Source organism: Aedes aegypti, chromosome 1 (assembly GCF_002204515.2).
Source record: "Aedes aegypti strain LVP_AGWG chromosome 1, AaegL5.0 Primary Assembly, whole genome shotgun sequence".
Taxonomy (NCBI): Eukaryota; Metazoa; Arthropoda; class Insecta; order Diptera; family Culicidae; genus Aedes; species Aedes aegypti.
The window spans coordinates 90,382,567-90,394,256 of NC_035107.1; the positions used below are offsets into that span (position 1 = coordinate 90,382,567).

At 41.5% G+C, this 11,690-nt stretch overlaps 1 protein-coding gene across 1 annotated transcript; it reads left to right on the forward strand.

Annotated features, from left to right (window-relative positions):
• The first annotated feature begins 339 nt into the window (after positions 1-339).
• LOC5574979 (zinc finger protein 91) lies at positions 340-3,598 on the forward strand. Its single transcript, XM_021842076.1, has 4 exons — positions 340-641; positions 1,276-2,274; positions 2,384-3,280; positions 3,342-3,598. Exons 1-4 carry the CDS (start codon positions 513-515, stop codon positions 3,534-3,536), a joined length of 2,220 nt encoding a protein of 739 aa, XP_021697768.1. The 5' UTR covers positions 340-512; the 3' UTR covers positions 3,537-3,598.
• The last annotated feature ends 8,092 nt before the right edge of the window (positions 3,599-11,690 follow it).

Below are 11,690 nucleotides of genomic sequence, written 5' to 3' on the forward strand. Positions count from 1 at the left end.
CGACTGTAAACATTGGAAGGCCAGCTGGTTTTGTTGTGTAAACAAGACCAGCTGGTGAGTTACAAAGAAAAAATGGTAAACATTGAGCCGGCCGGAGAAAACTGTCATGAATATCAGGATAATTGCATGGGCGGCGGTGATTGAAAAGGGGCAGCGAAATCGAAGGCGAAATCTGAGAAAGACGAAATTCAGATCATTAAAGTCTAAGTGGTGAAAAAAATCGCAATAAATCTACGATAATTTTAAAGTAAAAAACGTAAAAACTGTTTCAATATTCACTCCGTTCGACGGTAGCCTTAGCACTCAATATATTTTCCACTGGTCCGAACATTGTTTTCCTTGCAGCAGCAGCTGTCAGTCTCGTGCCAAAAAAAAAACAAAAACAGTTTCGGGGATTTTTCGGTAGATGTTTTTCGTCATTTTCTCCAGATTTGGAGAAAAAAATAACAGTTTTCCAGCAAGTTTTAGTGATTTGAAAAGTGATAAACTAGGGCGAAAAGGCAACCAACACAATGGACTGCACCGAGCCGGAAAAATGTTTCACCTGCTTCCGCCGGACGGACAACTATATTCGTATCACAAGTGTTAGCGCAAGTGGGGAGAATCTGGAGGAAATTTTCGCCAAGCACTTTTGGTTTACCGTAAGTTTGATGATGGGAAGTTCTTTGACCACAGGACTGGTAGCAAGTCTCTATTGCACTATGTTTATAAATTGTTTTGAAAATTTTCCCAGACATTATTCCAAGATTTCCTTCAGACATTTTCCTCTAATTCTTCAGAATCCATTCAGATTCATGAATTCATTTAATGATTTTCCAGAGATTTCTTCTGGAATACTTTCAGGTGCTCCTCCATAAATCCCCCTAGAAATTGCCACACCCTAGGAATTCGTGTAAATATTCTTTCAGAGATTTCTTGAGGAATACTTCAAGGAATTTATTCAGAATTCTCACCAGGAAATCAACGAAATATCTTCTAGTGATTGCCACAGGAATTACTTTGAATATTTTCTCAGATACTATTGCAGAATTTCCTGCAGAAATTTTTCCACTAATTCTTCAGATTCTATTTCTCGAGTAAAAGCTTCAGGTATTCTTGTGATTTTTTTTTCCAGAGATATCTTCTGGAATACTTTTAGGAGCTTATTCAGAAATTCATCTAGATATTTTAAACTCCAGAGATTAAAAAAGCAATAGTTAAAAAACTGGTTTATCTCCTGGAAATCCAACAATACTACCTCATGTAATTTCCATTTTTCTTTTCGGATTTTTGCAGAAGGAACAATTTGTACAGAAGATCATTTGCGGTAGCTGTTGGGAGCGAATCGACGACTTTCATCGGTTTTACTGCGAGGTCGAAAAGACTCATTGCGGACAGTTGGTGGAGGTGAAGGTGGAAGTGCAGGAGGATGATGAAGGCGGGAAGAAACCGGTCATACAGATGGACGACGACGATGAGGAACCATTCAATGAGGTGTTTGCCGAAGCTTTGTGCAAAGTGGAGCACAAGGAAGTTAAGAGCTCGGAGGGAGAAGATAGGGAAGATGATGACGATGAAGAAATGGATGATGAAGAGGACGATGACGACGATGAAGAGTTTGATGCTGCCAAGGATGTGAAAGAATCTGAATCGGAATCGGATCAACCGTTGGCAAAGCGAAGAGCACAGAGGAAGAAGCCGCGACGGAAAGTTTCTAGTAGTAATACAAGGGGACGAAACTCGTATTCATTGCGTTGTAAGCTTTGTGACGACGAAGGAGAAGCTGCTGATGTGTATGCGACGTTTTATCGACTCAAGAAGCATTTCCAAGAGGTGCACAAATGTCCGGCTTTCGCCATATGCTGCAAGCGGAAATTTACGAACCGGGAACATCTATCCCGCCACTTCCGGACCTTTCACGATAAGTCTAAGTCTAAGGACAAAAAAATTAACGACGAAAAGAAACTGGCCAAACGGTGCGCGGAATGTAACGTGTACTTCAAGGACGAAAAAGGGCTGGCCAAACATCTGTTCCTAATGCACACGCCGGACGAGCACAAGCAGTTCAAGTGTGACCTCTGCATGAAGGCGTTTGCCGACGAGGAACTGCTCCGGATTCATGTTAATTGGCATTTCCAGGTGCAGCAAAAAGATCACTACTGTGAACTGTGCGACCGATACTTTGTGGGAGCTTACAATTTGAAAACTCACATAGAAAAGCACCATTTTTCAAAAGTTGCCACGGAACAGGATAAGGCTGACACGGAGCAGGAGAAAGCTGTTTCGGATATTCAAGTAAGTACTTACATATAACCTAGAGATATCCTCACAGATTTTCGTACGACTAGTCCGCAGTTCTTAAGAAATTTCTTGAATATCAATATCTAAACTTATTGTCTTACAGCCAGCAGCCAACAATGCCGATGATGATGCATCGAACGACTCGGACCAATCGGAGTCGGAAGCCCCGGTAGTGAGCGGTCGCAAATGGACACCGGAAGCCATAGCTAAAGAAGAGGAAATCATTCACAAAGTTCTCACCCTGAACTGTATCGTTTGCAACGAGGAAGCCGCTACGTTCCAGTTACTGAAAAAGCACTGCCGGGAGAAGCATGGTCAAAAATCAACCAAAGTCTTTTGCTGCGAGCGTTCCTTCGGCCGGAGATCTCGTTTGTACGAACACTGTCTGAGTGTTCATGTACAACCGGACGCTTTCGAGTGCGAACACTGCGGTCGACGGTTTACGGAAAGCTCCGGACTTCAACATCACAAGTGGTGGATGCATACTCCCGCCTCGGAGCGACCCTTTAAATGTGATATCTGCGGAAATACTTTTATGAAGGAGTATCTGCTGAAGCAACACATCCAGCGCCACGTGGAACAGGAACGTAAATCATTCCAGTGCAAGGAATGCGATCGAACCTTGTCGACCGCTTTCCAACTTAAGGCTCACATGCAATCCCTGCACGGTGAACCCAGCAATTGGGTTTGTGATGTGTGCGCCAAAGGATTCCCCCATCGGTCACTGCTGGAACAGCACCGTTTGGCACACACTCCCGAGGGTTTGGCCAAGATCAGCGAGCAGTGCAAGAAGTGCAACAAGTGGTACAATAGCCGGAAGAGTTTCGTCAAGCATCGACGCCGCTGCGGAGTGCACGAACCGGTCAAGTGCGAATTTTGTCCCCACGTGGCTGTCAACGATTTGGCGATGAAGTCCCACCTGAAGCTACGGCACACAAATCGACCCAAATATCCATGCACCTACTGCGGGAAGGAGTTCTCCCGGGAGTTGCGATTGAAGGTTTGTCCTTGTTTGATAACTTCCATTGTCCTTCCAACATTCTAAGAACTTGTATTTCCAGGAACACGAAGCGAACCACGCCGGGATCGTGCTTTATAAGTGCGAATACTGTCCACGTATGTGTAATTCAAGCTCGAATATGTATACGCACAAGAAGGTGGCCCATCCGGAACAGTGGGCCCAGAAGATGGCCGCTCGCTATGCACCTCCGCCGGCGGTAGCTGCAGCTGCGGCCGCAGCTGAGGTGTTGCAATGAACTAGTGCTAATCGAATATAGATTCTAGATTTTCAGAAGTATATTTAATTTAATGTGGAATATTTAAGTGGTTGTTCGTGGAAAGAAATTGCCTATCGTTCGGTAGTATCACTCAATTGCGGTTATTTCTATCTGCTCTCATTTCGAATAATTCTGTGCACTTTTTTTTTTTTTTTCAATACGGCGAAATTAACATCGATGACAAAATGAGAAATCGTTGATTGAAATTTCCGCACAAGAAATCAATTCTCTATTTCTTATCCATACTATTTTCAATACGCATTTATTGTAATCATATTGATCATCATTGGATCTTTCATTTCAACAATAATCACACTTAACTACCATCATTTTGCCACACTAAGGCTGTGAACCGTTTCTCCAGTTCGTTTAACTATAAGTTAAAATTTGACACATCGATAGTTATTTTCCCTTCAAATGGTTAAATTGAACTTCGGGTCAACCCATTTGAGCTTTGACAGCCGAGTAGTTATTTCAGAATAAAGTTAACAGATTGTTAGTTATTCTCAAATTCACGGGAGCAGAAAATAACTTTCGCACTGTCAAGTTTAACCATGCTTCAGAGCAGGGTTATTTCTAACCGGAGGGGAAATAACTATCGAGCTGTCAAATTTTAACAAAAAGTTAAACGAATCGGTGAAACGGTTCATAGCCTAAGTAAAAATAAAATACTTCAATTTTGTGATCACAGCGCCGCTAGCGTTCTACTACTTATATTTCTATTGTAAGGAGTCTGGGCTGTGAAATGGTGAGCCGACAACTAGGAAGGAGCGTCCAACATAGCTCTGGTCCTCACAAGTCCCTACCTTACGCTTCCACGGGTCAAATGATGACAAAGACCGCCAGCTAAGGGTTGCGTACTTAGCTGGTAGTGCAGCCTGGGCAATGTTGTCCTTCTGACATCAGCTAGAGTGAGAAGGTGCGTCTCGAGCGTCTGTCCACCAAGGAGGTGCGGCTCAAACAGCGCACGGTGTGCTGAAACACACATATTATCGAACTTGCATGAACCTCCGATCTTTTTTCACTAAAAGTTAGCCTTGGTAGTCAAAAAAAGTTTGCGGCATATTAAAAAATCTTTCATCGGCAAAAAATTTGAAAAAAGTCGATTTTTGTATTCTTGCCCTTTCTCCATATAAGGGTTCATAGGAGAATATTAGAGTTACACTAATTTTTATGATTTTTTAACGGTTAATGACCAATTTGACGTATACTGAACACGAATGAATTATCAGATGTTTTAAATTGAGCATCATTTCCTACGCACACTCATACAATATGACCAGCCCATGGTGGTATGCCGCATTTTATCTAATAAAAAATCACTATTCTTTCCTGGATAGCTAGCTATTTATACGAACACTTTGTATTCTTCATTTTGGAAAAACGTTCCAACTTGGACATAGACTGTGAGTTTATGCTAGTTTTTTCCATCAGGTGTCTATAATGTTTCCATACCTAAGGAGTTGATCATAATAGCTGAATCAAATCAGTACTTGTTAATTGACGTATGCGGCAGAATCAGAATAGGAAATCCCTGAAATGGATACACATAGGCTACATATTCATGTACGGTAAAAGCACCGGTTTTAGCCAGTCTAAGAGAAAATGTCAATACAAATTATATTGGAAGCCCTATTTCTACTACAAATATGTCAAATGCAGGCTTCCAATTCATATGATGTATGTATATTATTCGACATGAATTAAAACCACTTTTTTCGCTTTGAAAATCTCGTTGGTAAATATAGCCCACCCGAACCAGTTTCGTTCAGAGATTTAGTTTTGGTTTCTAAATTGGCCAAACTCATTGATTTCTTATGAGAGTGGCCAAATTAGGAGTACCCTGGCCAAATAAGGTGTATGGGAGTTCAAATTATAAGGGAAATGAATTGTGTTTCTTAAGTTTTGAATCAATTCTGACGAATAAATGAATGTTTCTCTATCATGTCAATGTGATCTACTGAACACAAAAGATTACATGCTGATTGGCTGTGTAAAACGGTGTATAATCCATTATGGCTACAACTGGCGTATGGCCAAAATCGGCGCTTCTACCATACACGCAAAAGTGTTGAAAGATAATTCAATTTAACATGATTTACAGTGAATAGCTTATACAGTCTTAATATGGTTTCAAGTCCATCAGGATTATTGCGCGTTCAATAATCTGCTCTTATATTTCGCATTGCGCACAGTAGAGCGTGATCGTTTTTCATAAAATGAAGAATAATGCGGCGTTGATAGCAAATCGATCTAACGTAATCCCGCACTTTGGTTGACGACCTCACACTCATGGACGGCACATTTTGAAAAACAGACTCAACAATTTCATAACTATTATAATCAACTCTCCCTTACTTTATATTTCGTATCTCGAGTTTGAGAACCAAAGTGAAATTTAGATTTTATGGCTTTATGACCATCGGGGTGGTCCTTTCGATTGTATATGTACTGGTTTTGTGTTCTGTAACTCGGTACCTCCCTTAATGGATGACTCTCTTAATATCGAGGTTGGAGAATTGAGTGGAACATGAAGACATAAATTTTAGTATTTTGTTTTAGATAGGTGAATGGAACTAAGCATACGTTAATGGTGGGAGGTTCTATAAACCTTTACAACGAGCGGCTACAAGATTTCAATACAATTCTGAATAAAAACTTTATAAATATCGCATTATATTGTTACACTTACATGAAATGTAAGGTATTTAGAGATTTTTTGTTTTGAAATTCTAATTTTTCTGCATAAAACCCTTTCATATTCTGTATATGTAAAGATATTTTTCAATATCTGTATAATCTCTAGTTTTAAAGGTAGACATACCGTATAGAGCTCTGCGTAAAAATATTCCTCTATCTTTTACTCTTTCAAAATAATTGTGAACAACAATGCAAGAAGGAGTAAAAAATGCCGTATGAAATCGAAACAGAGCAGTGCCCTATGTGTTTGTATATCTGTTTATGTTTATGGCTGTATGTAATTGTTTAATTTTATTGGCTTGCAACTACCTTAAGAACGCTTCATATTTATTAATATTTTCCAATGATTCCAATTATGCAGTAGAATTGGGAACAAGGATTAAATCAGGCCTGCCCAAAAGACAAGTACTCGACATTGAAGAAGTCTGTAAGTCGCAGACGAAATAAGCCTATCTGTCAAGATAAGCAACATATTAGAGTTAAAAGGTAGTTGCTCGTCTTACTAGTGATTTTTAGTATTTTCATTAAAGTTAATAATTTCTCTGGTCGGATTATTATTGCAAACGGATCAACCATTTATGTTAAAATAAACCAAAAAGGTAAGGCCGGCCTAGATTACATTGATGAGTTGTAGTGTGTTTATTTTAAATTTATAAAAGGTTATGTCAATAAGTGAAGTCGTTATAAAACGGCATACTACCATGGGCTGGTCATATTGTATGAGTGTGCGTAGGAAATTATGCTCAATTTAAAACATCTGATAATTCATTCGTGTTCAATATACGTCAAATTGGTCGTTAACCGTTAAAATTCATAAAAATTAGTGTAATTCTAATATTCTCCTATGAACCCTTAGAGTAAAGTGGGGCAAAAGTTCGAGTGGGGCAAGAGTTTCTTTTTAAGATTTCTAGCTCAAATTAAATCAAAACTTAGAAATGTCATGGTGGTTCGAATGCTATTCAAGTAAGAGACTTTCACTCCAAATATCATAAAAATCGATTGAGATTTGGAAAAGTTATGGCTATTTGTTGTTTTTCGACGTAAATATTGTAATATTTGGTCAAACTTTCGATGCATGGAATCAAATGAAGATAAAATATTTTTTAATATTTTATGTAAGGGCGTTTCTAGGCCTATCATAGGGATGCTTTGACGTGTATTAGTTTTTCCATAAATAGTTGGAATCAATTTTTGGCCCATAGAGGGGCAAAAGTTCGAATCTGCGGGGCAAAAGTTCGACCCATGTATAAATCCACGGAAAATTTTTCAAATTTCCTGAAATCTACATATTATCTTCAAATTTAGCGAAATTTGCCTGATCGTGCGAAAAATGTCACAAAAATTTTACATTTTCACTTAGTTTTGCGAAAAACTGCTATTTTTTGGGTGTATTACAATTAACCTTGTTTTGGGCATTTTTTGATGAAAATTTAGTGTGTATTTTTCGGCAAACATAAGTTTACGGCTGGTATAAAGTATGCCTGGCATAAAAGTATTGATATTTTGTGTTTTAGCCAACGAACTTTTGCCCCACACTAGATTCGAACTTTTGCCCCACCGGTGGGGCAAAAGTTCGTTTAAGACAATCAATTTTGAAACTGTTATAACTAAAAATGGGTATATATTTTGACACAAGTTTGTTCAGCAAAGTTATAGCCAATATGTTGAAGGTTCGCTGTATGGTATTTGTTTTGTTCCATCTGCTATTATTTTCCTGGAAACTTTGATTATACCACTAAGGTCGAACTTTTGCCCCACCTTACTCTATATGGAGAAGGGGCAAGAATAAAAAATCGACTTTTTTCAAATTTTTGCCGATGAAAGATTTTTTAATATGCCGCAAGCTTTTTTTGACTACCAAGGCTAACTTTTAGTGAAAAAAGATCGGAGGTTCATGCAAGTTCGATAATATGTGTGTTTCAGCACACCGTGCAGCGTCTGTTCTGGCATCCAGCGGCTGAGTATGAAATGCTGTATCACGTCAGCTACACCTAAGGTGGCAGCCCCACCATTGTGATGTAGGTATCGCGACCCTGGTAAGGTAGCATATCGAATTTCTTACCTACCACGAAAAATGGAGAAAGGAGATATAACGAACGATATTTTCGGCAATCGACCTGGCAACGAAATAAGGACTATGATTGGAAACTCGGTACCTGGAATGTCAGGACGTTAAATGAACCCGGACGAGTGAGCCTTTTGGCTCGTGAATTGCAGAAGGTTGGAGTGAGCGTGGCTGCTATTCAGGAAGTAAGATGGCCTAGAACTGGAGAACGTGAATTCAGGGCGGTGGATCCCGTCGCCAACACAGCTTTCAAATACAACATCTACCATAGTGGCAGCGATAAGGCAGAGCATGGCGTCGGATTCATAGTGATCGGGAAGCAGATGAAGCGTGTTATGCGGTGGAAACCGATTAATGAACGAATCTGCGTATTGAGGATACGGGGCAAATTCTTCAACTACAGTCTGATCAACATCTATGCGCCGACAAACGATAAACCCGACGACACGAAGGATGCGTTTTATGATTGTCTCGACAAGACCTACGGAGAGTGCCCAAAACATGACGTAAAAGTTGTTATCGGGGATGCCAACGCTCAGGTCGGAAGAGAGGATTTTTTCCGCCCTATAATTGGTACGGAGGGCCTTCACTCCGCCACCAATGACAACGGCCTAAGGCTAATAACTTTTGCTGCAGCTAGAGGGATGGCCATCAGCAGCATCTACTTTGCACGCAAAGACATCCGAAAGCACACCTGGATGCACCCAAATGGCGAGCTCTGCAACCAAATAGACCACGTTTTGGTGGACGGTCGGCATTTCTCGGATGTCATCGATGTGAGGACCTTTAGAGGCCCAAACATCGACTCTGATCACTATCTCGTTGTTAGTAAAATTCATGCACGGTTGTCTACCGTGGCGAACACAAGAACACAGCGACCGTTGCGTTTCAATATCCAGCGCTTATCAACAGAAGGTGTAGCAGACGAGTACCGCCGGAAGCTTGATGAGCGGATAAGGGGATACAACGTAGGCGAAACCCTCAACAATCTGTGGGAGTCTATCCACGGTGCGATGAGCACAGCAGCGCGAGAGGTGATAGGTACTGCTCAGAGACGACCCAGAAACGGTTGGTTTGATGAGGAGTGCCAGAATGTGACGGATGAGAAGAATGTTGCCTGAAGTCGGATGTCAGTGTCTGGTACCCGGCAGAATAGAGAGCGGTACAAGGAAGCTAAAGCAGCCGAGAAACGAATTCACCGCAGAAAGAAAAGGCAGTATGAAGAAGACATCATTACTGAGGCGCAAAACAGCATCCAACAAAACGATATGCGGAGATTTTACGAAACTGTCAATGGCGTACGGAGAAAAACTGTGCCATCTCCCGTCATGTGCAATGACCGCGAAGGTAACTTACTGACAGACAAAATCTTGGTGGCTGCCAGGTGGAAAGAACACTTCGAGCAATTGTTGAATGGAGAGAACACGAGCGAGTCTGAGAACAGATTAATCATCAGCAACGATGGACAAGCTATGGAGCCCCCGACGCTAGATGAGGTTAGAAGAGCGATTAAGGAGTTGAAGAACTGTAAGGCTGCTGGAAAAGACGAGCTCCCGGCCGAACTTTTCAAGCACGGTAGTGAGCAGCTGTACGAAATACTGCACCGTACTCTGTTAAGGATATGGGAAGAAGAAGAATTGCCTGCTAGCTGGCTGGAGGGCCTCATCTGCCCTCTGTATAAGAAGGGCCACAGATTGGAGTGCGCCAATTACCGAGGAATAATGCTCCTCAATTCGGCGTACAAAATAATGTCGCGTGTTCTGTTCAACAGATTGAGACCGCTGGAGGAGTCTTTCGTCGGCGAATACCAAGCTGGTTTTCGTGAGGGCCGATCAACGACGGATCAAATGTTTACCTTGCGACAAATCCTTGATAAGTTCCGGGAATACAACTTGCAGACTCATCATCTGTTCATTGATTTCAAGGCGGCGTACGATTCAGTAAAGAGAAATGAGTTATGGCAGATAATGGTAGAACACGGTTTTCCGGCGAAACTGATTAGACTGATTCGTGCAACATTGGATGGATCGAAATCAAGTGTGCGAGTTGCGGATGAGACTTCAACCTCCTTCGTAACCTTAGATGGATTGAAGCAAGGAGACGCGCTTTCGAATCTTTTGTTCAACATTGCTCTCGAAGGAGCTATAAGGAGAGCGGGCGTGCAAAGAAGCGGTACCATCGTCACCCGGTCGCATATGCTCCTGGGTTTTGCGGACGATATCGATATAATCGGAATTGATCGTCGAGCCGTAGAAGAGGCATTCGTGCCTTTTCAAAGGAAGACAGCGAGGATTGAACTTACCGTCAACACCAGCAAAACTAAGTACATGATCGCTGGTAGACAGCGTGGTTCCAATCGTGACGTTGGTAGTGAAGTGGTGCTAGGTGGTGAAAAATTTGAAGTAGTGGAAGAATTTGTGTATCTTGGTACTTTAGTGACTTGCGATAATGATGTTACCCGCGAGGTGAAAAGGCGTCTTGCAGCTGCGAATAGGGCTTTTTACGGGCTCCGTAACCAGCTTAAGTCCCGTAGCCTGCAGACGAAAACAAAATTCGCGCTATATAAGACTCTTATCCTTCCGGTTGCTCTATACGGCCATGAATCTTGGACGTTAAAAGAGGTCGACCGGAAAGCGTTTGGAGTTTTTGAGCGTAAAGTGCTGCGAACAATACTCGGCGGTAAACAAGAAAATGGCATCTGGCGGCGTCGCATGAATCATGAGTTGTACCAAGTATATAAAGAAGTGGATATTATCAAGCTCACAAAACACGGCAGGCTGCGTTGGGCTGGCCACGTGGTACGAATGCCGGAAGAACGACAAGCAAAAATAATATTCAGTAGGGAACCCGGACGAGGCCGTCGGAATCGGAGAAGAATTATCCATTCGGCGTAGATTCAACGTAGCGGATTGTAGCCCATCAAGTATCAAGTAAGTAAGGAGTCTGGTCTTCCGTCCTCGATGGAACGGAATGGTAGAACCGCATCGTGCCTCCAGAAGTTATGCCAGTTATTTTCTTCCAAATTTGCCAGCGTATTCAGTGACGTTCAAATAAGTAATGAACAAGTCATCCTAGCAGCCAACAATGCTCCAACAATTCTAAACGGACAAACGCTGGACAATTTATAGATAATCCTTCCATAGATAGACCACTTTATAGATTTTCTGAGCTTTCCTACGCCCTTGTGGTCTTTCGTACACACAAAAATTATCAAATTTGTTTGGTCCGTGGTCTTTGACCATACCCTCGATTCCCCCATAGATGACAACGTGTTTCATGGACGGCCACAAAACTTCTCAAAAGTTTACAGTGCTTTGAATAGAATAATGTGATATCAAACTACTGTTCAGTAAAGCAAACTCAACACA

Bases quoted from the DNA above. Each gene is read 5' to 3' on its own strand.
- LOC5574979 (XM_021842076.1), top strand. From the start codon at position 513: ATGGACTGCACCGAGCCGGAAAAATGTTTCACCTGCTTCCGCCGGACG. The intron at 642-1,275 runs GTAAGTTTGATG...GGATTTTTGCAG, and splicing joins CCAAGCACTTTTGGTTTACC to AAGGAACAATTTGTACAGAA. The intron at 3,281-3,341 runs GTTTGTCCTTGT...TTGTATTTCCAG, and splicing joins CCCGGGAGTTGCGATTGAAG to GAACACGAAGCGAACCACGC.